The sequence below is a fragment of the Myotis brandtii genome, unplaced genomic scaffold (genome assembly GCF_000412655.1).
Source record: "Myotis brandtii unplaced genomic scaffold, ASM41265v1 scaffold160, whole genome shotgun sequence".
NCBI classification, from domain to species: Eukaryota; Metazoa; Chordata; class Mammalia; order Chiroptera; family Vespertilionidae; genus Myotis; species Myotis brandtii.
In genome coordinates, this window is record NW_005355833.1 from 296,796 (window position 1) to 320,424 (window position 23,629).

A 23,629-nucleotide genomic window follows, 5' to 3' on the forward strand; every position below is an offset into this window, starting at 1 on the left:
AGTGGGGGGGGTGGGGGGGGGGGAGATAAGCTCAGTTACCAGAGCAACCTTCTATCTTCCCGCACTTCACAGCTTGCAAAAACCCTTTTTTCCCATGAGCTCCCTTGCTTTTCTGTCCCCCTTCACTGGCAGTTCACAGCCAGGATTACTTGTCAGGAGATGGATGAGAACCCCAAGCAGCTCAGAGGAGGCAGAGAACTTGGCCAACTTTGCACAACAAGTTAACAGCAGAGTCACAGCCAGAACTCAGTGCAGCAAAGCCTGCTGCAGCGGGGCACCGAGCTGGGCACAGGGGCACTAGACTACCCAGGAAGAGTCACATCCAGAGAGAGAGCCAGAGGCCCATGAGCCATCACCCCCCAGCACAAGTCCTGTTCCCACAAAGGAAAGAGGTGAGCCCCAGAGAGTGCACAGAGCATGCCTACCTGTGGGAACAATGATGCCTCCCCCACCACCCCATCCCCACCCGGCTCTGCTCCAGACTCGTGCCTGCACTGGCTCCAGCACAGCTGTGATGCCAAGGACAGGGGTTCTATTCCCTGGGAGTCCCATCCCCACTTCTTCTCTTCCACCCCCTGCCACGTCCTCCCCAGCCCCTGCCCTCTCCCCTCCACCATCTTTAGTTTCTTAGATGCATAAGCGAGGTCCCATCTCAGTTTCGCCGGAGCAATTCCCCTGCCAGGAGCTCCCTCCCCATCCTCAGGACTCACTAGTCATGGTCCAGGTCTCAGCTCCAAATCCTTTCCCCTGATTTCCTCTCCTCCCATCAGAAGCAGGTCTCCCTAGCATTGCCTCTCATCACCCATGTTCTTTTCCTTCATGGCACCCATCAAAAATGTCATTCTTGATCTACTTGGGGGACGATTATTGAAAACCTATCTCTCACTAAGTTATTAGCTTCATGGGACAGATACCCCTTCTCTTTCGTTCACCCTGGAACATCCACCCCCTGGCACTCAATACATGTTGCTAGAATGAACAGTAAATGAACGCACTGTTTAGCCATTTGAGCAGGCACGCAGCAAATGTTTGTTAAATAAATGGCCCTCCTTCTGAAAAGGTGCAGTAATCACTGTCATTAAGGTCACGACCCAAATAAACAACTTTTTCTACCTCCCTATACCTCCGTGGAATTGGATGTAAGTAACACCTTGAATTTGTGTGTAACAGAGTAAAAATCCAATTCATGTCTGATCCCACACATTAAACTGGTAAGGTAAGTAGGCTGCTATCCTCAAGATTGTGCCTGGGAGCTCAGTGATTCCTCAGCTTCGCATAGAGGTTAACAGAAGTATGGAGAGAAAGCAGGGCTGTTACCTCTACCCTGATCAAACCAGACCTGCAGCCCTTCCTACAGCCAAGAGGAGAGCAGAGAAGGCTGGGAATGATGCCTTGCGGAGCTGTGAGCTCCCTGAGTGAAGGGCCATGTCTGTTTTATTAATTCCTGTCTCTCCATCACCTGGCCCAGAGCTTGGCACATAAGAGGTACTTGAAAATCAGTTGCTAAATCAACAAATGGCATTTTGCCTGGAAAAGAATATAGGGGGAGGGAACAAGGAAAGGGGATACAGTTTCTTAAATGTCTAAAACATTGTTATGTGGAAAAGAGAGACCTGTTATGGGGCATCTTTGTTTCACTGAAAGCAGTCCAAACCCACCCAGGCTCTCTTATGAAGGAGTGAGTTCCCCGTCAACCAAGGTAATCAAATTGCATGTGAACAACCATCTCTGTGGCGGTGACAGCAGTAGGGCCTGCATGTTCCACAGCGCCCTGCAGCTCCATTTACATATTCACAAACATCAGCCGCGTGTAAATGATGGCCAGAGGCCTAGGTACAGGTTAGTATTCCGAGGTGTGCCCAGGGTCAGGGGCCTGCAGGGTCCCACCTGCCCCGAGAACGTGTGATTCCCTGACCTGGATGTAGAGAAGGGTCAGGATCCACCCCAGGTCTTCAGATCCACAGTCCCCTCCCCCTGACAACCCTCCATGGACATGAGGCCAGCGGTTCTGGAACAGAGGGTCTCACAACCTGGTTCCGAGCTTCAGCTACTACATTGCATTTTGACCCTTGCTCTCCCAATAGGACTTTGCTGCGGATCATAGACTTGAACCTCCACCCCTAAGTGTGGGTTCCCCAATACCCACTTTCCCTTGGTGCATCTTCTCCACCTTGTGCCATCAAGTGGGCAATCTCACTCATACATCCTAAGGTCTGACTCGGGGTGCTGGAGCGGCTACCTCCCTGAGGGTCATCTCCCAGGTGTCCCCACCTCCCCGGCATGTAGGAGCCCTCATGTGGGGAGAACGAGGGTGCAACTGGAAGGAGGCTTCAGCTGGACCCAGAGACACAGGAGAAGAGGGAGGTGGCCATTTAAGGAACTGGGTGCCAGCTGCCTCTGAAGGTCATTTGATGTAATTGTCACCCGCGGTCCTCCCCTCAGGGGGCAAGAGGAGAACGGCCTCTACCCAAGGAAAAGGGAAATTCATGAAGGAGAAGAAAGGGGGAGTGGGAGCGGACAAAGCCACGCAGGAATGAAGTTCTCATTTCCAGCTTCGGCTTCATTGATCAGTGGCCTTCGCCACATGAGCACCAGCACCAAAGGCCCGATGGGCTTGGGTCTGCTTGCCCACGCCCAGGGCAAGCCTCGCTGCCTCTGTGGCAGGGTTAACCTAAAGGCTGGGATCAGCCCCTCAGCTGCTGTAGATAACTGGGCAAGGCCCCAGCCCCTTCTGGGGGAGACAATGTTGACTTCCCCAAAGTCCCTCCTGGCAGACTCCGAAATAGTCAAGAAATCCTTCTAACTGCCTGTTAGCCCCATGGAACCATTTAGACCCAAACCCTGCCTGGTGGGCCTTCAGGGAGGGGGCTGAAAGGCTGGGTCCCCCACAAGCCAGGGAGTGAGGGGGCCACAGGCCATGCTCCCTCCCAGCTGGGCTGTCCTGGGGCAATCACCCTAAGGCCAACTCACTGAGATCGAAGGTTAGGTCTCATTGTAGAGACTCAGGTGGGATGTCCTCCTAACAAGAGGTACAGGGTGGTCAGGATCGGGGGCAGAGCTGGCTCCAGATCAAGTTTTAAAGGCGAGAGGGCACTGCTATCTTCTGGCCACATCTCCCTCCCTTCACCAGTACCACTTTCTCCGTCCTGGGAGCGTGGAGACCAACACGTTACCTCCTCAGGTAGCAGCGTTACAGTTTCGCAGGAACCTTCTGCAGACCAGGAAATCACCCAGGAGAATTTCTCTCACAGGAAAATTCCTGGCTTGTCAGTGGGAGGGCTATTGAGTGGCCCTGAAACATAGCAATTTCTGTGACACCATTTTTCTAAAAGCACTAGGGGCCCAGTGCACGAATTCGTGCACCTTGAAAGGAACTGTGGGCCACGGGGCTGTGGTGGGCACAGGGGCGGGTCTCGGCCCATCCTCCGTGCTCCCGCCCGGCCCCTCCCACCATGGCCCCTGGTCCCCTGTCTGCCAGCAGCCCCACTCCCGCCACCACCACTCCCACAGCGCCGGCCCCGCTCACACCCACTGAAAGTGCGGAGCAATTGGGGCCGGCACCAGCAGCAATTTCGAGCGGTGGCTGCTGCCCCGATCGCCCTTCAGGAGCAGGGGGAGGTGGAGAAGCCCTCAGGGGCGATCGGGGCCAGCAGCCGCCACTCACACCCACTGACAGTGCAGAGCGATCGGGGCTGGTGCCGGGTGCTAGCAGCGGGTGCAAGCAGGGCTGGCGCTGGCAGCCGGTGCGAGCACCTGGCTGGAGCGTGGCGTGCGGGAGCAAAGAATTTTCAATAACCACCAGAGGCTCGCCCCGATGACAGCGACCAGCACCACACCTTGGTCTGGTGCCCCCGCTCACCTGCTCTACCATTCCGCCATGGTCGATGCCCACCATGTTCTGTGCTCTACCACCTGCTGCCAACACCCGCCATGTTTCACGTGTGCCCCCTAGTGGTCAGCGTACATCATAGCAACCGGTTGTTTGTTTGGTTGATTGTTCCATCGTTTGGTCTATTTTCATATTAGGGTTTTATATATATATATAGATACCCTCAGCTCACATCATGTGGGCCAACCCACCTCTGTCCAGGTCTACACAGTCTCTAGGCAAGAGCCTTGGCTTTGGGTTCAGAGAGACCGAAGTTTAAGTCTCTCTTCCGGTTCTTAGCTTGAGGACCTCTGGCCAGTTACTTGACCTCTCTGTGCTTCTTCTGCATCATCATCTGTGAACTGGGAATAACACGACCCCCCCCCCCCAAGCGCTGCCAGAAGGTGGCAGGGGAGCACCCACCATGGTGCTGGCACACTGTGGGCCCTGCGCCATTCTCCTTCTGCTTGCCTGAGACTGGAGCACATGCAGAGGCAAAGAGCTTTCATTGGGAATAAGAATACACTGGAATCTATTCATCATTCCAACCGGCTGGAGAGCTGGGGGCAGGGGAGGGCCGCCCTGCGGGGAGGACTCAAGGATTCCAGCCAACCAGAAGTCCCTCATCACCTTTAATTCTCCCAGAGAGAGCCTGCCCAGGTTGAGTTATCTTCTGTGGGAAAGAAAAGCAGCTCTGGACATTTTAACCTAACACGGATCATAGAGCAGGGAAAATATAACAGCCCCAAACCACTAAGCACTCTTCAACTAGATTTGCCCAGCCCTGCCAAAGAGGCAAGCAGCGGCCACAGTTGAAGGAATGATGTGTCTATTTCAGGAGGAAGTGGAAAGCCCACCTCCCCGGGATGAGGTAGGATTCCAGGGGAGCTGACGGGGCATCGGCCCGCATGACCTCAGAGGCAGGTCCTGGCCAGGCAGCCCGGCAAGGAGGTGGCTGCTGAGTCAGGCTTCCTGGGATGAATGGCCGTGCAGTGGGCCAGAGCACAGAACACAGGGACAGTCCATCTCTCTCTGTCACCCACCCCTTGACGGCTAAGTTGGTGGGTTCCTACAACACAGGCATGAAAATTGCAAGTCTCATAATTCACCCAGATGGTGGAAGCTCCCGAATGGTTCCCTCTCCAGAGACAGCTGTTCCACTGCTGGGCCATATGGCTCCCCTCGCTCTGCACCCTGCCCTGGGAAATGAACCACGTTCACGGGCAGCTTCCCAGATCTTAGAACCGTCTCTTGTTCTTAGCAGGTAATTAAGACCTCCAGCGGAGGCGGCCGCGCTGCTCCCTGCGTGGTTTGTACACATGTCAGGGCCGTGTTTGAAAGCTCCTTCAAGGTAAATACAGGGGCCTTTGCCTTCTACTCCAGGAGAGTGTCTGCCATCACAGGTACAGCGGGACTGCCCACAAGTCAGCTCCCCATTTCTCCACCCAAGGCAGGGCAGGCCCTCACCCCACCCAGACATGCCCCAGAATTCTATGCTGGAAGTGACCTTTGATGGTGGCTCATGTCAGCACAGATGGAGACAGATAAATCTTCTACTTTTCACCATTTGAGTTGTAAAGTTATGAGCAAAGACCTTTAAGACTAGCTGTGATTTGGGAATGCGCCGACCTCCTCAGTGGGGAATAATGAGCACCAGAGGGCAGAGACACTTCCTGTCACTGGCAGGCAGGGTCCCCACCCCTCTTTGGAGGACCCCTCTCTACAGTTCTGAGTCACTGTTTCCCTCTGGGACACCCAGGGCCTTGATGGTGCAGCATACACATTCTCAGCTCTCCAAGTGGAAATGCTGCGGTCTGTGCACCCTCCCGGAGCAAGCAGAGCTGTGACTAGTGCCTACCATATACAAAGCTGGCCTCCAGTATACTCGATGGCTCCACCCCATTACCATGACACATCTCTGAGCCCATTAATATTTATTTGCCATTTCTTTCTGACATTTTCAAACATTTTTTTGGAAGTCAGGGGAGAGGGGGTCTGTGTGCCCCTCCTCCCAACCCTTGTCTCCTTCTATTCCTTCTGCCCTTGACCTAGCAGGGAAGCCCTCTCTGTATTATCCTGCCACAATGGATAACAAGAGCCGGAGCCTATTAAGCACTTAGTGTGTGCCAGGCACTGTTCTAGGCTTGTCACATGAATTTACTTACCTAATCCTTGCAAGCCTAAGTGGAAGGAACTCTTATTATCCCCATTACACAGATGAGAAAAGTGAGGTACAGAGAGGATAGATAGCAGGGTTGCCCAGGCCAGGCTTCATCCCAATAGGAAATGGGAACTAGAATAGAAACTGAGCAGGATAAATGGCCAGGTGGAGGGTTGGGATGACCACACACTGCAATGGTCTGATAGGCAACTACAGCCAATACCCTATCAGCTAAATTCTATCTACCCTCAACTTCCAGAGAGATCAGGCCCAGAATCTTCCAAAGGTGGCCTTGTAGCAGCTGAGCCTGCAGGCCACCAGCTATAACAGAATGGTCATGAGCATGAAACTGACACCACATGCCTGGGTTCGACTTCCAGCTGTATCACTGCATTGCTGTGTGACCGTGAGCGAGTTAGGTAACCTTTCTGTGCCTCTATTTCCTCATATATAAAATGAGAATGTAGAAGTACCTACTTCACTGGGTTGTTGTAAAGATTAAATGAGTTAATACAGAAATGAGGCCTAACATATAGGTTGTGTTATATAAGTGTTATCTATGATGAGGTTAAAGATGGGGGGCTAGGAGGAGAATATTATTATTTCTACTGCCCCATGGGCTAGGTGGGGGTTGGCAAGGGTGGTGATTACAAAGCCCCTTAATGCTGTCTTGTGGGCCAGGGCTAGTACACCTTATAGACCAGGAAAGAGGAACTCCAAGAGGTGTGTGAATCGCTCAGCTAGTCAAAGCAGGGCTGCAACCAGGCTCCTAAGCTCAGCCCGAGCCGGACACTCCACTGCACAGATCCCTAGCACTGATGACAGGGAGGTCCGCAGCCCAGGAGGGGACCCCGTTCTTTTAAACAGAAGGTTCCTATGGACTCCTCAGTCCTGGCTTCCCCCACATCCGGGCATTGGAAACCTGGCTCCACCACTTACTAGCTGTACAGCCCAGGAGGGGACCCCATTCTTTTAAACAGAAGGTTCCTATGGACCCCTCAGTCCTGGCTTCCCCCACATCGGGCATTGGAAACCTGGCTCCACCACTTACTAGCTGTGGGCCCTTGGGCAAAGCATTTAACTTCATGAGTCTCAGTTTTCCGGGTGGAAAGAGAGAAATCGTTCCCAGAAAGTCATCTTGAGGATAAAATGAGAACATATGTGAAGGCCCGGCACCCAACATGGGAGTCCCGCCCATAGCCCCTCTCTGTGGAGGTGGAGTCCTCCAAAGGAGGCCGTTATCTAGGATGTGTTCCAGATGGGCTGGGCGTGTCTAAAGCTGCTCTACCCTCTGTGGTCACTGTCAGCTCCTCTTCCCTGTCCCCACTGGCAAGTAGTCAAGTCCCTAGAAGAACCTGTGGAGACATGTGCCAGCCCCTCTAGGGACACAGGCCAAGAAGAAGAGGTCCTGCCCTTGGGAAGCTTGGGAACCTCTCATCCACCACCTTAAAGCAAACAGAACTTCCAAAGACCCCTGTGACTGCTTCACGATTCTTTACTGATCGCATTGCCTCTACTTGATTCTCCCTCCAATTCTTCTCAGTAAGAACTGCAATTGCATGTTTTCGTTTTAAACTACACATTGCCCTAACCGGTTTGGCTCAGTGGATAGAGCGTCCGCCTGCAGACTGAAGGGTCCCAGGTTTGATTCCGGTCAAGGGCATGTGCCTTGGTTGCGGGCACATCCCCAGTAGGGAGTGTGCAGAAGGCAGCTGATCGATGTTTCTCTCTCGTCTATGTTTCTAACTCTCTATCCCTCTCCCTTCCTCTCTGTAAAAAATCAATAAAATATATTTTCAAATTAAATAAATAAATAAATAAACTACACCAATGGTCTCATCTTAACTTTGTCCACTGGCTTCACAATGGGAAACACCTCCACACCCCAGTCATTGGAACTCCTTTTTCATGCAAGTTCAGAGCTGCTGACGCCGCAGAGGAGGAAGCTCCGGCCCGGGTGCACCCAGTCGCACAGCAAGGTGACTGCGGAGAGCGAGGAGAACGCCTTCTCTGAAAGCCAAGTCAGGGCTCACATCTGACAGCACCAGGAGGGTGACTCCCTGCTAGAGGAGTAAGCCAAGTCCTCGCACCCAGGCTCCAGTGGCCTCCCCCTCAGAGCCAGAAGCCAGCGTGGGGGAGGACTCTCGGACAACAAATGCTGCCTCATGCCTCCGGAACGTGGAGCCCCTCCAACCAAAACCGTCCCATCAGGCACCAGATGGCGTTGGGCTTTGGGGCTAAAGACCTCGGCTAGATCCAAACCCGGCAACCCACAGACAATGCAGCCCCCACTCTGGATCTTGCCTCTGGTGTTTCCACGCAGAGAGGCAATTAAAAAGGAGGAGGTGTGTTCTGATTAGAAAAAGACCAGGGCAGCTGCTGTCACGAAGCCACAGAGTTTGTCCTGGGGCTCGCGCCTGCCCCATGGGTACAGGTAGGCGCCCAGAAGAGGGAAGGGAAAGGCAAGACGAGGAGGAAGAGGGAGGGCAGGTCCTGCTCAGTCCCTCTGCAAGGCCAGGCCCTGCCCTGCTTGCCTCTCCAGAATCAAATCGGCTGGAAGTGCTTTATGTACGTCCACTGTACGGAAACAAGATTAGAAGGGACAGGCGGAACAAAGCATCGGCCTCCCTAACAAAGGCCCCTCCACTTAGTAAATTAGGAGCTCTTTCCACCTGACACACTTTTAAAGGGAAATCTTCAATTACCATGTGCTGGCAGGTTGGGCAACAAAAGGTCTGCCCCGGTGACTTCATTCCCAAAGCCCTGAGCAGGCACTGAAATGGTTTTATGTAATAGAGATACTAATCTAGTCCATATAATTTTGAGAATCCTTTATGGAGGACTGAAGGACGTTTGAGCCCTCCAGCTGTTTAAAGAGATTTTCTGCAGCTTATGCGTTTACCTTGCCAATAGCTTCGCTGAGCAAACAGAGTCCTCTAAATCGCACTCACTGCTGATTTACTATCAGGCCTCTGCAGTTTGTTCGGTGGATAGAACCTTGTGGATAAACAGAGGCCAAGGCCTTGCTCCCTCTGCCTGGCCACACCAAAGGGATGGGGGCTGCCTTTAAGTTGGGGCACCTCTGGCTCCCAGATGTAGGACTTTCCTTTTCCTTCCTATGAGGCTCGGCCCAGGGTAGAAGTGTCCGAGGGGCAGTTCTTTGACCAGGGGCAGGAGGAGGCTCCTGGCTTTTGCCCTTGGTTCCAGGTCTGCCTCCATCAGGGGGATGAGACTGATGATGTAATCGGCTCCCCCTTCCCACCCCATCCTGAGCAAAGATGTGATTCTGGCTCCTTTGGTGACAATTTGGTACCACTCGCTACTTGAAAAGGAGAAGAAAGTGAAGTGGGAAAGGATGATCGGGAAGGTAACTCAGGAGAAACGAGGGAGACATAAACACAAACTCTAAGCCCACAGCCTGAAGATATACACTTGGTACATGGGTTATGGCATCCCTTTCCATGGGCAGACATGCAATACACACATACAGCAAGTATACACACAGAGAACACACATGTGCACACACACACGTAAGACGTCCACTCTTCACACAGAGCAAAACCTCACAGTCATGAGTATACCTGTGTGTATGTAATAATAACCATAGCACTTACCATGTGCTTGGTTTACACTCATTTATTTAATCCTCCCAACAACCCCACAAGGATAGTATGATTGCTACCCCATTTTCCAGTTGGGTAAACTGAGGCACAGAGAAGCTAAGTAATTTGCCCACAGTCACACAGGCAGTGGACAAGTGTCTGGCTCAAGGGTTTATGCCAGGGGTCCTCAAACTTTTTAAACAGGGGGCCAGTTCACTGTCCCTCAGACCGTTGGAGGGCCAGACTATAGTTTAAAAAAAAACTATGAACAAATTCCTATGCACACTGCACATATCTTATTTTGAAGTAAAAAAACAAAACGGGAACAAATACAATATTTGTATTTGCATGTGGCCCGCGGGCCGTAGTTTGAGGACCCCTGATTTATGCTTTTGACCTTTACATTGTCTGGCACAACATGCCACACTAGCACCCATCATGGGTTGGGAGCAGCATCCACCATGAAAACTCGCAATCACACACACACACACACTCACACACACACACACACACACACACACATACACAGCGACGTGCTCAAGCTGAGACACCCCTTCCTCAGAGGTCCAGACACATCTCCAGGTCAAATGAGACCCAGGTGCTCCAGTTCAGGCCAAGACTTAGAGAAGGGTACTATTAAATATTAAAAATATTAAAATGCTTCTGTTCTGGTTGGTAAGTGGTTGCCACCCTGCCCCTCTCCCAGCACCTACAAGGTTAACCCCTAGCTCCACAAGAGGCCTCCAGGGTCCTATTCTGTTCTAACCTACTGGCAGGAGTGCCCTACTTTTAGTGTTAAATATTTTCCTTTGTACCCCAGGTATAGACAAGGTGGGGACAGTGGGATGTGTACCTGCAACAAGGTGTGGGGGTCTGGCTCTCAGGCCCTCCATGAATCTTAGCCAGTGCCTGGCCAGCATAGTATGGGGGTGTCCAGCTCCCCCAACCAGTCCCAGCCCCTTGATGGGCAGCTGATCAGAGCTCTTCAAAGATGAGGACACTGAAGTGGCCATTGGGAGGCAGGGGAGGCTCTGAGTCATCATTTTCACCCTCACTGAAGCCACTCAGCTTCCCTTCGTCAAAGAGCAAGCATTAGAGCAGACTTGGCAACCCGAGTGTCCATCATCTGCAAAACCCCACTAATAGCCACTTTTTGAAACCTCCCTGCTACAAAGGCCAGGAGCCAGGAGGAAATAAGGAGCTCGGCAAACCAGGAGGCGTTGCATGGGGCTCAGCGGGGGCTCAGCTCGAACCAGAGGGCTGGCCTCCCGGGACCTGGAATAGTGGTCTCAGTCCCTGCAGAGCCCCAAAGCAGGGTCCCCAGACTCTTCACTCCCGTGTGACATGGGGTGCAGACACCAGAACTCTGGGAGGGACTCTGGGAACCCAAGGGACAGGGGGGAGTGGGGATGAGGGTCTCCTAAGAGGCAGGCCACCTTCCACTCCTGGGTCTCAGGGCCTGCTCAGAAACCACTCCGCTGGGTGTCCTTTGAGGCACCCAGGAAAAGCCAGCCCATTTCCTTCTAGTCGACCAGGCCACACAAAGCATGTGTCCTGCTGGGCTCTGTGTTGGGCACTAGTCAGTGTCCTGCAGCCTAGGCCCTCAGGGGCTCACTGCCTAGGGCAGCGGTTCTCAACCTGAGGGTCGTGACCCCTTTGGCGGTCGAACGACCCTTTCACAGGGCTCGCCTAAGACCATCCTGCATATCAGATATTTACGATTCAAAACAGTAGCAACATTACAGTTATGAAGTAGCAACGAAAATTATTTTATGGTTGGGTCACAACATGAGGAACTGTATTTAAAGGGCCAGAAGGTTGAGAACCACTGGCCTAGGGAGAGAGAATAAGAAGCTGACCACTGGAAGGGTGATTGGGGGAAGGGGCTGAGATCAGGACTGGGAGTGGGAGAGGCAGGTGTTGGCTGGGCTTCCCAGAGACAACACAGCTTTCCCTGGAGTCTCCAAGAGCCATTAGGCAGAAATTGGGAAGAGCAGGATCAGGGGTCTAGGAAGCAGGGAGAGTCTGTAGGAAGTTGCAGGGTGAGAGAGAATGGAGAATTTAGTTGCCTGGGTGGGCGGGGATTCACAGACTGTAGAGGGACCCTGGGGAAGCGAGATGCAGAAGGTCGAGTCTCAGCATGAAGAAGCCAGGGTACAGCATTTGAGTGAGCAGTAGTGGGGCACATGGAGGGAAGTGTCAAAAAATATGGGAGGGGCCCTAACCGGTTTGGCTCAGTGGATAGAGCGTCAGCCTGCGGACTGAAAGGTCCCAGGTTCGATTCCAGTCAAGGGCATATACCTTGGTTGCGGGCACATCCCCAGTAGGAGATGTGCAGGAGGCAGCTGATCGATGTTTCTCTCTCATCGATGTTTCTAACTTTCTATTCCTCTCCCTTCCTCTCTGTAAAAAATCAATAAAATATATTTTAAAAATATGGGAGGGGACAAGGCAGAACTGGAACGGACTGGTGGCACCTCGGTATTTTTGAGCCACTAATCTGTGCCTGGCACATTGGAAGCCACTGGAGACCAAATGATATGTTTTAAAAGGTGCTCCTGGCCTTAGGAGCTTACAGTTAACTTGTTCATTCACTCATTCGTTCGTTCGTCATTTATTGAACACCTACTATCTGCCAGACACTGTTCTAGGAGTAGGAATGTCAGCTAGAATAAATCAAAGTCCCTTGTTCCTATCAAACATATATTTCAGTTGAGAAATTTTAGAAAATAAAAAAACCCCACATATATTCTATATTTCTATATCAGGCAGTGATAATACTAATACAAAAAAAAAACAGAATAAGGGGGTAAACAAAGATGTGAGGGAGGGGACTATTTCGAGGAGACGGAGTGAAATAAGGGAGTGAGCCACATGGGTATCTGGGGGAAGAGCATTCAGGCAGAGGGACCAGCACACGGGGCTCCCTGTGTGCCGAGGCGGGAATGTGAGACATATGCAGAAAGAGCCTGGAGGCCAGCATGGGAGAGGAAGGCTGGGGGGAGCTGGGTCACAGAGTTAGCTGGGCCAGGCCATGTGGGGCTTGCAGCACAGTGAGAACATCAGAGGAACAGCACACGCCCAACAAGGACCAGAAATTAGAGGAGGCATTACATAGGTGCTGAGGGAATTCCGAAGATAGAAAGCCTTGGGGAAGTTTCCATAAAGTCATGGGGAGTCAGGCTGGGACGGGTCAGCTCCTTCGCAGGCTTTCCCTGGCCCAGGACACCCAGCAAGGGGACTTACATAAAGCCCGACTGCTCCGACACTCATAAAGGCTTCTCCTCGGAGGCCCCCGTCCGTCCGGAGAGCAGGGGTTTAATTACAGCGGCAGCTGGTAATTAAGGAGCAGCGCCTAGATTCTCCCACAGCTGCGTCAGCACCCAGGACCCTGCTGGCACCTCTGCGGCTGCGGGAAAGGCCTGCCCTGGAATTGAGGGCTGGGCCAGCAAACGCAGCCAGCTAGACCTCAGTCTCCTCTTCTCCCCGGGGCCAAGGTGCCTGAGCACCAACGTCATGGCTCTCCCATCCTGCACACACCTCCTAACTTGTCCTTCAGCCCTTCTCAGTCCTCCATGCTGCTGCCCCCCAAGCAACGGACGGAGCCCATGTGACTGGCCGCTGAAACCTTTAGTGACCTCATGAGGTGGTCCAGGCTCCTTGGTGTGGTGCTGCGGGTCCAGCCCCAGCCCCGTCTCCCCACCACTTTCTCCCCGTTCTGCCTGTGCTTCACAGGGCCCTGATGCTGCCTGCTCTCTCCCACCTCTCTATGCTCGCGCTGTTCCCCCACAAAAATAATACCATCAGCCATGGCTAACAGTTACTGAGCTCTTACTACGTGCCAGGCCCTGTACCAGACGCTTTCTCTGTGGAAACTCATGACAGCCCAAAGGGATAGGTGCTCAATACAGCCCTGTTTTATTTTACGGATGAGAAAACCGAGGTCGTGGGAGGTGAAACACCGTGCCCAGGGCCACACGGGAAGGAGGGGCCTTCACACTGGCGCTGTCTTAGCCACTGCTCCTCTCTTGTCCTCCTCACAAGTTCCTACTCGCCATTCAGACTCCACTCAAAACTAACCTCCTTCAAGGAGACTTCTTTGGCCCTCCCTGCCCTGCAATTCCCCCGACAGAGTTAGTGGCTTCTCCTAAGAGACACCTCTCAGTATTTGGTTAAAGTCTCTTTCCTTCATTCATACTTCTCACTCCCTCGATCAATGATTATTCAGCACTAGGGGCCAGGCCCTGTGCTTGGCCCCGGAATAACATGGCTCCCTTGCTCCAGGAGCTCACTTTCAGGAGGAATAGCTGGACAGGCGAGGAGCATCACAGCCAGTGGGACAGGCTGACAGCGGCCCAGAGGCTCTGGGTGCAGAGCACACAAACCACGGCCACGTGGATCCCACACACGTGGTGCTCTAGAGCAGTGGTTCTCAACCTCGGCTGCACATTAGAATCACCTGGGAATCTTTTAAAGATCCTGATTTCCGGGCCTCATCCTCCGGAAATTCTGTTTCTTTGTTACTAATATTGTGGCCCCACATAACAAAGAAACAGAATTTCCGGAGGATGAGGCCCGGAAATCAGGATTTTAAAAAGATTCCCAGGTGATTCTAATATGCAGCCAAGGTTGAGAACCACTGCTCTAGAGGAAACAGGAGGAATCTGAAATAGGTGCCAACAGAAGGGGTATCCAGAGAACCCACTGGGCCGTGGGGGAACCTGGACCGTGATTCACTCATTAGTTCTTGAAGCCTGAAAAGCACTGACTGACCAGTGGACAAGAGCAAACCTTTGGTAGTTGTGTTTCTCATTGTAAATGAATTCATTGGCATCAGGGTTAAGCATCCGTATTTTATGAGTTTGGTCAGTGTGAATCAGCTGCAGCCCAGCCACTCTGGACATCCTACATCACTGTTCTAAGCCCACAAGCTGGGGACCACATCGTGGGGGCTGTGCTAACTTCGGTCACTCAGCGAGGACCTGCCAGGGAAGTTAGGCAGCCGTTCCTTCCCCACCACCACCCTGGGGACACCCTCTGCTTCTTTGCCTGCTTATGTAAAGTGTGCTTACCATACTGTGACTGCCTATTTTTCAAAAGTTAAAAAAGAACACACACACATTTTCCCCTCTAGCCCAGGTGCTTTGTATTCATGTCCATCCCAGGACTCAGCAGTACTGGTCATCTAGTAAATGTTGATGAATGGATGGTCAGATAGAAGAATGGATGTTGTCCTAGGCAGCAAAGCTCAGCACCAGGTGCTGGTGACCCAAGGGACAGCATCAGCACTGTTTCTGGGGAGGGCAGCAGGCAGGATTCTCTGGGGAGCCTCCTAAACCAAACCCACAGCTCTGCGAACGCGCACACACAAACACACACACAGCAATCCCCTAATTGGTACCTTGATCTGGGCACCTATAGGGACCCACCTTTGCAACACTTTGAAATCAAACCAGTTTGTCTTCACTTCCTTCCTCTCCCTACAAACCTCTCATCTGCCCTCTTGTCTGACCCCACTTCTCTCTTCTGGCCACAGGTCCCTCCTGCCAAGGGGAAAGTACAGGAGGGGACACTGCTCCGATCTCAGTGCCTGAGCTCTGTTTATCCATGTGGACAAGTCACTTAGCCTCACCTGCTTCTGTGTCCTCTGCTGTCCAAGGACAGTAATAGTAATACCACTTCCCTAGTCTGTGAAGAGCAAGCGGTATACTGTATGGGAAACTGCTGGGTAAACCGCCAGACGTCACACTATTGTTTTATCATTGTTGGAAGTTAGTCCAAGAAAGCACCGAATTCGATGTCACAGGATCCGGTTATAACGCCCCCCACTCCCCCACTCACTATAAAACAGGGGCCGTTCCAGTGATGTGGCAGAAAGTACAAAAATGCCCCCAAAATATAATACAAATTAAAAAAAAACCATATAGCTGAGCTCTAATGAGAGAAAGGTAAATCCCTAAGTGGATTCCTAGGAGTTACAGAGGTCAGATGCTGAAGGAAAGTGGCTCAGGCAACATCAGACCTGGCTGGCCTCTGCTCCTGGCCCCCACAGAGGGGAGGTTCTGGCCTTGGAAGTTGCCAGATCCATGTAGAGGAAACTTAAAATTGCTGCCCACCAGCCTAGGGAAAAAGCAAGGGATTCTGGATGAGGAAAAAAAGACTCCCACAAGAAACAAAGAACAAGGAATGGGGGGTGGGGAGTGACTGCTTTAATGGGTATGGGCCTTCTTTAGGGGTGATGAAAGTTTTAGAACTGGATAGAGGTCACAACTGCACAACATTGTGACTGCACTAAATGTCACAAAATCGCACCCTTCAAAATGGTTACTATTATGTGAATTCCCCTTTTTAAAAAAATTTTAAAGGAAAAAGACCCTAACCCTTCATCACACACAACATAGGCTCCCAAACAAAGTTAGGAACGCAAAGACTGGTAGGGAGCCAGTGAAAACCATTAGTGTGCCTAATAAGAAAATGCAAAACTGGTGTGTGTATAGGGCTCTTGCTCAACCCAGGGTGTGGGGGCAGGGGGAAAAGACTAGAGTTCACAGCAAAAGAAAAAAATTACAATCTACATGAGGACACAACCCACAGGAAAGGAGAATCAGCAGTCCCCATAAAAAGGAAAATTGATACTCGAGGAACTTGAACTAATAGAACTATATAGCTCAAGATAGAACTATCTGAAAGAGACCATAAAAGAAATATGTTTAAAATAATTAAAGCAATAAAAGGATTAGACTTCATAATGAAAGAATAGGACACTACAGAAACAGCATGCAGATCTGATAAAGAACCAATAGAACTCCTAGAAACAAAACATATCACTGAAATTAAAACCTCAACAGACAGGTTAATTAGCAGAGCTAACGGATTTGAATAATGGATCCGAGGAAGATGTCCAAGATGCAACACAGTGAGATAAAGAGATGAAAAATGAGAGCCCAAGAGAGAGAGGATGAAGTAAGTCCATTTTAGAGCTCCAATAGGAGAGAACTGAGAGGGTGGAGGAAAGGAGATATTTGGAGAGAGATGGCTGAGAAATTTCCAGAAGTGTAAAGGACATGAAGCCTCAGCTTCAGGAAGACGTATACCTCTGAGGAGCAAACACTATGAATAAAAATAACTCCACACATGGACATATCCGAGGGAAACTGAAAAGCACTTCAATGGCGAAGTCCAGACAACGGAAAAACATCCTCAAACTGCTGAAGGAAAATGACTGAAAAGCTAGAATTTCATAGGCAGCTCAACCATCATTCAAGAGTAGGGCAAAATAAAGGCATTTCCAGACAAGTAAAGCATAAGAGAGTTGGTCGCTTGCAGACTCTCCCGGAAAGAACTTCTTGAAAGAGACCTTTCAAGAATGCAGCCAAACTGAGAAGTGAGATGCGAGAATAGATGAGGAGCAAAGAAATCAGTAAACGTAGGAGTTGGCTTTAAGTAATAATCGACTGTATAAAACAACCACAATAATAAAACAGGGCTATCTAACCCCCAAAGTGGTGTGAGGCATTTAACGGGGTTAAATCTTACCCACCCTCAGGTTCCCCCAGTGCAGCCAGTCCCCCAGGCCTTCAGCTGCTGCTCCCCCTCTGCCACCCAGTGCAGACTGACCCCACCGGGCCAGAGCAGTCCCTCCTCCCAGCCAACCTGACTCGGTGCCCAAGTCTGCTGAGCACCCCCAAACCCCCAGCCCACAGCCCAGCCAGGCCCATCAGCCATGTACCTGGAGCTTCTGGCTACTCCTCCTCTTCTGGGTTTGGATGAAAACCACACTGCAGGAGGCATGTGCTGGCATTCCAAGCAGCCACTGAAAGGGCCAGAGGACACCGCCTGGAACTTCGGGGGAGTTACCTCCCTATGGGGGAGACTCTGACCAAGGGGAATAGGAGACAGGAGGACTGGGCCGGTGAGTTCTCCTCCTTGCTGGCTATGCTGAGACCTGCTTGCTCCCCGTGGCCCATCAGAAGAAGCCCTTGGTAAAGGGGATGCACGTGTTAAGCAACCTGCTGGGCTCTTTGCAATTCACTTGGTGAGTGCAGCAACCATCCTTTTGAATAGGAAGACTAGTGGTTTTCCAAGTGCAGTTCCCAGTCCAGACACAGGAGCATCACCTGGGACCTAGTTAGAAATGCAAATTCTCCAGCCCCACCCAAACCTTCTGAATTACGACTCTGAGCCTGGGGCCCAAGAGTCTGTGTTGTAACAAGTCTTCCCGGTGATTCTGATATTAGGTTACCAGGTGCTCAGTAAAACATCTGAATGGATTGTAATTTGTGATTACTGTGTGGAACCTGTGGTAAGCGTTACCACTGCTCACTAATTATGCTGGCCCTCGGCCTTCAACACCTGCCACAGCGCTCTCCTCTCTGCCATGGCAACAAGCAACATTGCAGGGTTGCTGCTCCATCAGCCTGAGTCCTGGGGTGAAGGTGACAAGGAGCAGGCCATTGGCTAGCCCACAATGGACATGTAATATGAACAAAAAACGTTATTGTTTTAAGCCACTGGGTTTGGGGTATTGTTTGTTACTGCAGCATAGCCCAGCCCATCCAGTCTAATGCAGGCTAATATTTTCAAAGTACAGAGCTTCACAAAATGCCTCAACCCCCCACCCCATGACTTAAAATGAGTTCTATCTGCAGAGGTAAAGATGCCCACTGCCCTATTTCACAAGGAGAAAGAAAGAAGGAAGTGTGCTTGCGCCCAGCGATCCTCAAGAAACATCCGATGCCTAGGCAACCAAGGAGGAACAAGACTAATGCTTATCTGTGGATAATGGTCAGGTGTGGGCAGCTCTGGTGTGGATGGTTGTGGAAAGGCTTCCGAGGATGGCAGTTCTGGGCCAGAGGAAATGGTACAAATAGAAAAATACTGTCACCTGCATCTGAATCTGCTTTCCAGGACACTCGTTCGCTGTTTCATCTTTCTCCTTCCATACACCGAGATGATCCATCCTATACCCAGTGGGACCAGAGAGGCCAAGGGACTTGCCCAAGATTGCACAGCAAGTTACTGGCAGTCAGCCAAGGCTTTCACTATGGGGCCAGTGTCCTTCTACCATGTGCCGAGAAACAAGGCTCCAGGAAGGTGGCTTTGGAGGAAGGTCAACATCCCCATGGCCCTTCCCAGAGCTTGGGTGATGTTCCTGTGCAGGGTCCTGAGGACTCTCAACACTGGATGAGTTCTCACCAGGTTCTAGTGAACTTGGAGGTCCTCTGGCTTCTGGAAGGTGGGGAGGGGGGGAGGAGGGGCAGGGCTGCAGGGTTTTGGCTCCTGAATGCTCCCAGGTCTACAAGCTTCTCATCCAGCACCAGCATCCTGGGCACGGTCCTTCACCCTCTCACTACCATTTCTCCCGCTCACGAGTTCCCCAACCCTGGACTCCATTCTCTCACACACAGGTAACAAAGCCTGCGGGGGACTGACACCCACCCATTATGGGTTGAATTGTGTCCTCCTCAAATTCATATGTGGAATTCCTAAGTAACTCCCAGAACCGCAGAATGAGACCTTATTTGGAGATAGGTCTCAGAGACAGATAATCGAGTTAAAATGAGGTCATTAGGCTGAGCCCTAATCCAATATGGCTGTGACCTTATAAAAGGGGGAAATTGGGGGACTGACACCCACAGGGGGAGGACTCCATGTGGAGAATGGTTATGTTGCCACAGGCTAAAGAACTACCAGAAGTCAGGGAGAGGCCTGGAACATCTGTCACACCCTCAGAAGGAACCCACCTGCTGATACCTGGATCTCAGACTTCTAGCCTCCAGAGCTGTGAGACAATAAACTCGTGCTGGTTAAGCCACCAGCTGTGGTGCTTTGTAAGAGCAGCCCTAGGGAATTCATAACTGCTGCCCCCTGCCAGCCTCCCCTCCCCTTCTCCCAGCCCAGATCTGCCCACCCTGCTCAGGCCCACTCCACGTCTTTGCTGATGGGGCTCCCTCTCCCATCCACTCCAACAACGCCCTTCCATCAACTCAAACCCCATGAAGCCGCGAGGGATCACAGCTCACAGCATTCTCTCCTGCCTGAGTTTGTGTGGCCTGTCTAGCCGTTCCCACATTCCTCTCCGGCTGTTCTCTAATGACTTCCTGTACATTAGACTTGCCTTCCCAACAAGACAGTAGGATCCACGAGGGCAGGAGCTGTTTCTGACATTCTGTCGGCAGCACAGCGCTGTGGGTGGCCACAGCAGGTATTAAGAACCACTGGGCTGCCCTAACCAGTTTGGCTCAGTGGATAGAGCGTCTCGTCTGCCTGCGAACTGAAGGGTCCCAGGTTTGATTCCGGTCAAGGGCATGTACCTTGGTTGCGGGCATATCCCCAGTAGGGGGTGTGCAGGAGGCAGCTGATCGATGTTTCTCTCTCATCAATGTTTCTAACTTTCTATTCCTCTCCCTTCCTCTCTGTAAAAATCAATAAAATATATTTAAAAACAAAACAAAACAAAAAAACTACTGGGCTGAAACACCCTTCCCAGGCACCCCCCTTCACTCTTCCCTGTAGCTGATTTCTCAATAACACTTGGTGAGTGGGCGTGGCCAAAAAGACAGCCTCTCCTCTTTATCCTGCCCTACTTTATAAAGACGCCTGTCAAAGCAGCTACAACACTCGGTTGCACATATTTTTGTACCAGATCTTTTCCTTCCACTAGGCTGCAAGCTCCTCCAGGCAGCATCGACTTCTCATGTGCGTGCATAACCACTGCATTTGCAACAAGTGTAAACATGAGCATATGGCCGAAACGACTGACCATGGGTCCAAAGACCCTGTAAGCGTTTCAAAGGATCCACGAACCCCTGAAATTGTGTGCAAAGGGCCGTGTGCATGTGCATGTTTACATATGTAGTATGCATTTCCCCAGGTAGAGAGTCCATGGATCTCTGAGAAATTAAAATAAGAGCCAAGACTAAAAAAAAAAATGTTAAGACCCAAAGCTGCAGAGGAGGAAGCTGACATTTATTAAGCCCCTATCCTGTGCCTGATGGTTTAGGGATTACTATCCCCATTTTACATGAGTGGAAACTGAAGTTCAGAGAGGTGATGTCTTGCCTATTCCAAGTGGTTCAGAGCAGACTCTGGAGCTACTAGTAGATAGCCTGGGTTCAAATTCCACTTTTACTGCTTTCCAGCTCAGTTACAGCGCGTTTAAGTATATGGACCAAAATCACACAGCTAGAAAGTGGTGATCTTGGCCAAGTTACTGAATTGCTCAGTTTCCCGATCTGTAAATTGGAAGTAGGAAGGGTCCCTACCTCATAGGCTGTTGAGAGCAGCTGATGTGTTGATGGATGTAAAGTGATCAGAATGGTGCTTGGACTCTGCAGAGGATGGTGATGAGGGTAAAGAGGAAGGAGCTGGGAGCGGCAGAGCTGAGATTCAACCCAGGCCTGTGTGCCTCTTGCCCCTCTCTATCACCACTCCCAGCCTCAGCGCGCCACAATGCCCCCTCTCCCTGCCGAGACCCTCCTGCTCCCTCCTAGGAAAAGCCTCCCGTCCTGAGGAGTGTGGCTTCCTGGGAGGACGGGCCGTGGCCACCAGCTTGGCAGGCAGTGCCCGGCAGTTACATAAGGAGCAGGCGGCAGGTCATGAGCTGCCTTCCCAGTCAGCAAGACCGAGCCTGCGCAACCAGGACACTTAGCGCTCCTGCCCTGCTCTTCATTTTCCAAGAGCTTGACCAGCATCCACTACTGGAAATTAGAAGGGGAAGGTGCTCACCCATTCCTGGGGCCCCGTGCTGACATCCGAACTCCATTCATGATTTCCCTGAGTCCGTCACTGCGCCCTGAGCTCAGAAGGGCCGCGCACACCCATCCTGCTCCCTCTTCATGGCTCCATGTCCCACCGGCAGCCTGACCCTCACTCCACTCCAGGCAAACAGAGTGACAGCTGTAAAGTCTTGATTCTGACCTCACCTCTACACCTGGGTCCCCATAGTAACCCCATCCCAGGTGAAGCACTGACCACGGCCTTGGCCCAGCCCAGTCCTCTGCACTGCTTTTTGAGTTTGCGTTGGGTTAGTATCTTTGTATTGTTCCTGCAAAACCATCAGTATTGACCCCATTTGCCGGAGCATTTTTCATTCATTCCTGTAATGCAATTAGAATCGAGTTTCTCCAGCATTAGGGGAGATGTAACAACAGTAGGGGAAAATTGTCGTTTCATTCCCAACATCAACACGCCCACTCTGCCCAAATTCTCTCTCTGGTGCTAGCTCGCTCTACCCACCCAGATGGCAAGGAGAATACTAACAAGGAGAATCACTCTTCAAATCTGCCTCCAAATGCAGAGGCAGAAGCTGTGTGGGCGGCCTCCCCTCAGTAATTAAACGGGGGCTCCAAGCTTCTCTGACAGTGTCCTGCTATTGAGGAAACCTCCTAATGCCCACTGGAGAGCCCCAGACGGGTCCCCTCCCACTGGTCAGAGGTGTGTGGGGAGAGTCCATTAGACTCCAGCAGGGCCCTCAACCATTCTCCCAGAGAGGGTCAGCGACTTGCCCAAAGCCACATGCCTGGGAAGCTGAGGCCAAAACCCTGACCTGCAGGCTCTTACTCCTGGGTGTCTCCCAGTGTACCACACTGCCCCCCACTCAGAGGGCCTGCAGCTTCCAGCAACTCAGCCCTGGTCCCCAAGGCTTCAGTTTACTGAGCCACTGCAGACAAAAAGGGAAAGAGGGAACAAGTGTCTTCCATGAACCAACATTTTCCTTGGTGTATTCCAGTTCTTTTTAGAAACCTTCCCACTTCCTGGAATAGGTCCCTTGTGATGTCTTACTCTTGCCATCCTCCTTCGAGGTACCATGATTTTGTCATCCAATAATCAAGCCTGCCTTCCTTCCGCCCATCCATCCATCCAACCATCATCCATCCATCATCCATCTATCTCTCCATTCATTTATCCACTCAGCTTCCCTTCCATCCAACAAAGCCTTCTTGAGCACCTACTATGCCCTCAGCTCTGTGCCAAGCACTCAGCACTTCTTTCCCACTGCTCCCCAGAGCGCCCACTCCAGAAATGTCCACTTCTCTCCTGAACCCTTCAGAGCCTAGGCCTGACTCGCTTCCATCAACCCTCTTAGGAGGTTGATCTGACAGACAATTCTGTGCTAATGTACTCGCATTAGACCCATTGTTCCCTCCGAGCTGGCAGCAGGCAGGGACTTCGGAGTTCTGAGGTCAGCTGAGACCTGGGGCCCAGGCCCCAAAAGACAGCTCTATCTCTTTCCCCTCAGTACCCCCCCACACTTCCCTCCCACCCCCACTGAGGCCAGAGCAGAGGCAGCCCCTACATACGTATGCAGAAGTCTCCATTCTCGTAGTAGCCAGGGCAGCACTGGGACCTCCGCCGGTACATGGTCCGGAGGCCACGCCGATACGCCGTCTTATAGCTGATCCTAAGGCACAGGGAGAAAGCCACTTGAAAGTATTGAAAATCAATCACTCCTGTTAGAATGATATTTGTGTTAAGCTCTATTGAGGATGCCATTCAATAATCACTTTAAAATGCATGGTGGCTTCGAATATGAAGGAACACAATAAAGAACAATCGATGGCGGGGTTTGGGTAATGTAATACAGAATGAAACGGTGTTCGTTACACCTACTGACTTCTCCCCACTCCCTTCAGAGTGATACTTAGAAGGGCTGCAGGAGATGCTCTCTGGGTGACATTGTGGAAGGTAACTGGGGACTTTTCCTTAAAACTTCAAGGCCCTGTGCTGGAGGGGCCCAGGGGGTGACTTGGATGGGACGGGGATTCTGAGAGTTTCTATGCCTCCTGCCAACACCCCAACAAGCAGGCTGCTTATGACCCCCCTGGAAATTGGTCCACTCACTTGGAGAACTGGAGCATAGTCATCAAAATGACCCTCTGAGTCTGACTCAGACCCAGAGGTGAGTTAATCTCCCTCACACCAAAATCAACACCTCCTGCAAAGGGCTCTGCCTGCCATCCCTGGGAAGGCTCAGAACCAAGCCTGGCTCTCAGAGAA

The 23,629-nt window shown here is 51.6% G+C and overlaps 1 protein-coding gene across 1 annotated transcript in view; it reads right to left on the bottom strand.

Annotated features, from left to right (window-relative positions):
- MEGF11 (multiple EGF-like-domains 11) overlaps positions 1-23,629 on the bottom strand; it is a 270,798-nt gene that overhangs the window by 206,326 nt on the left and 40,843 nt on the right. The window contains exon 4 of the mRNA XM_014536317.1: positions 22,933-23,033. Within this exon, the coding sequence (XP_014391803.1) occupies positions 22,933-23,033 (101 nt within the window). The remainder of the gene's footprint in view (positions 1-22,932; positions 23,034-23,629) is intronic.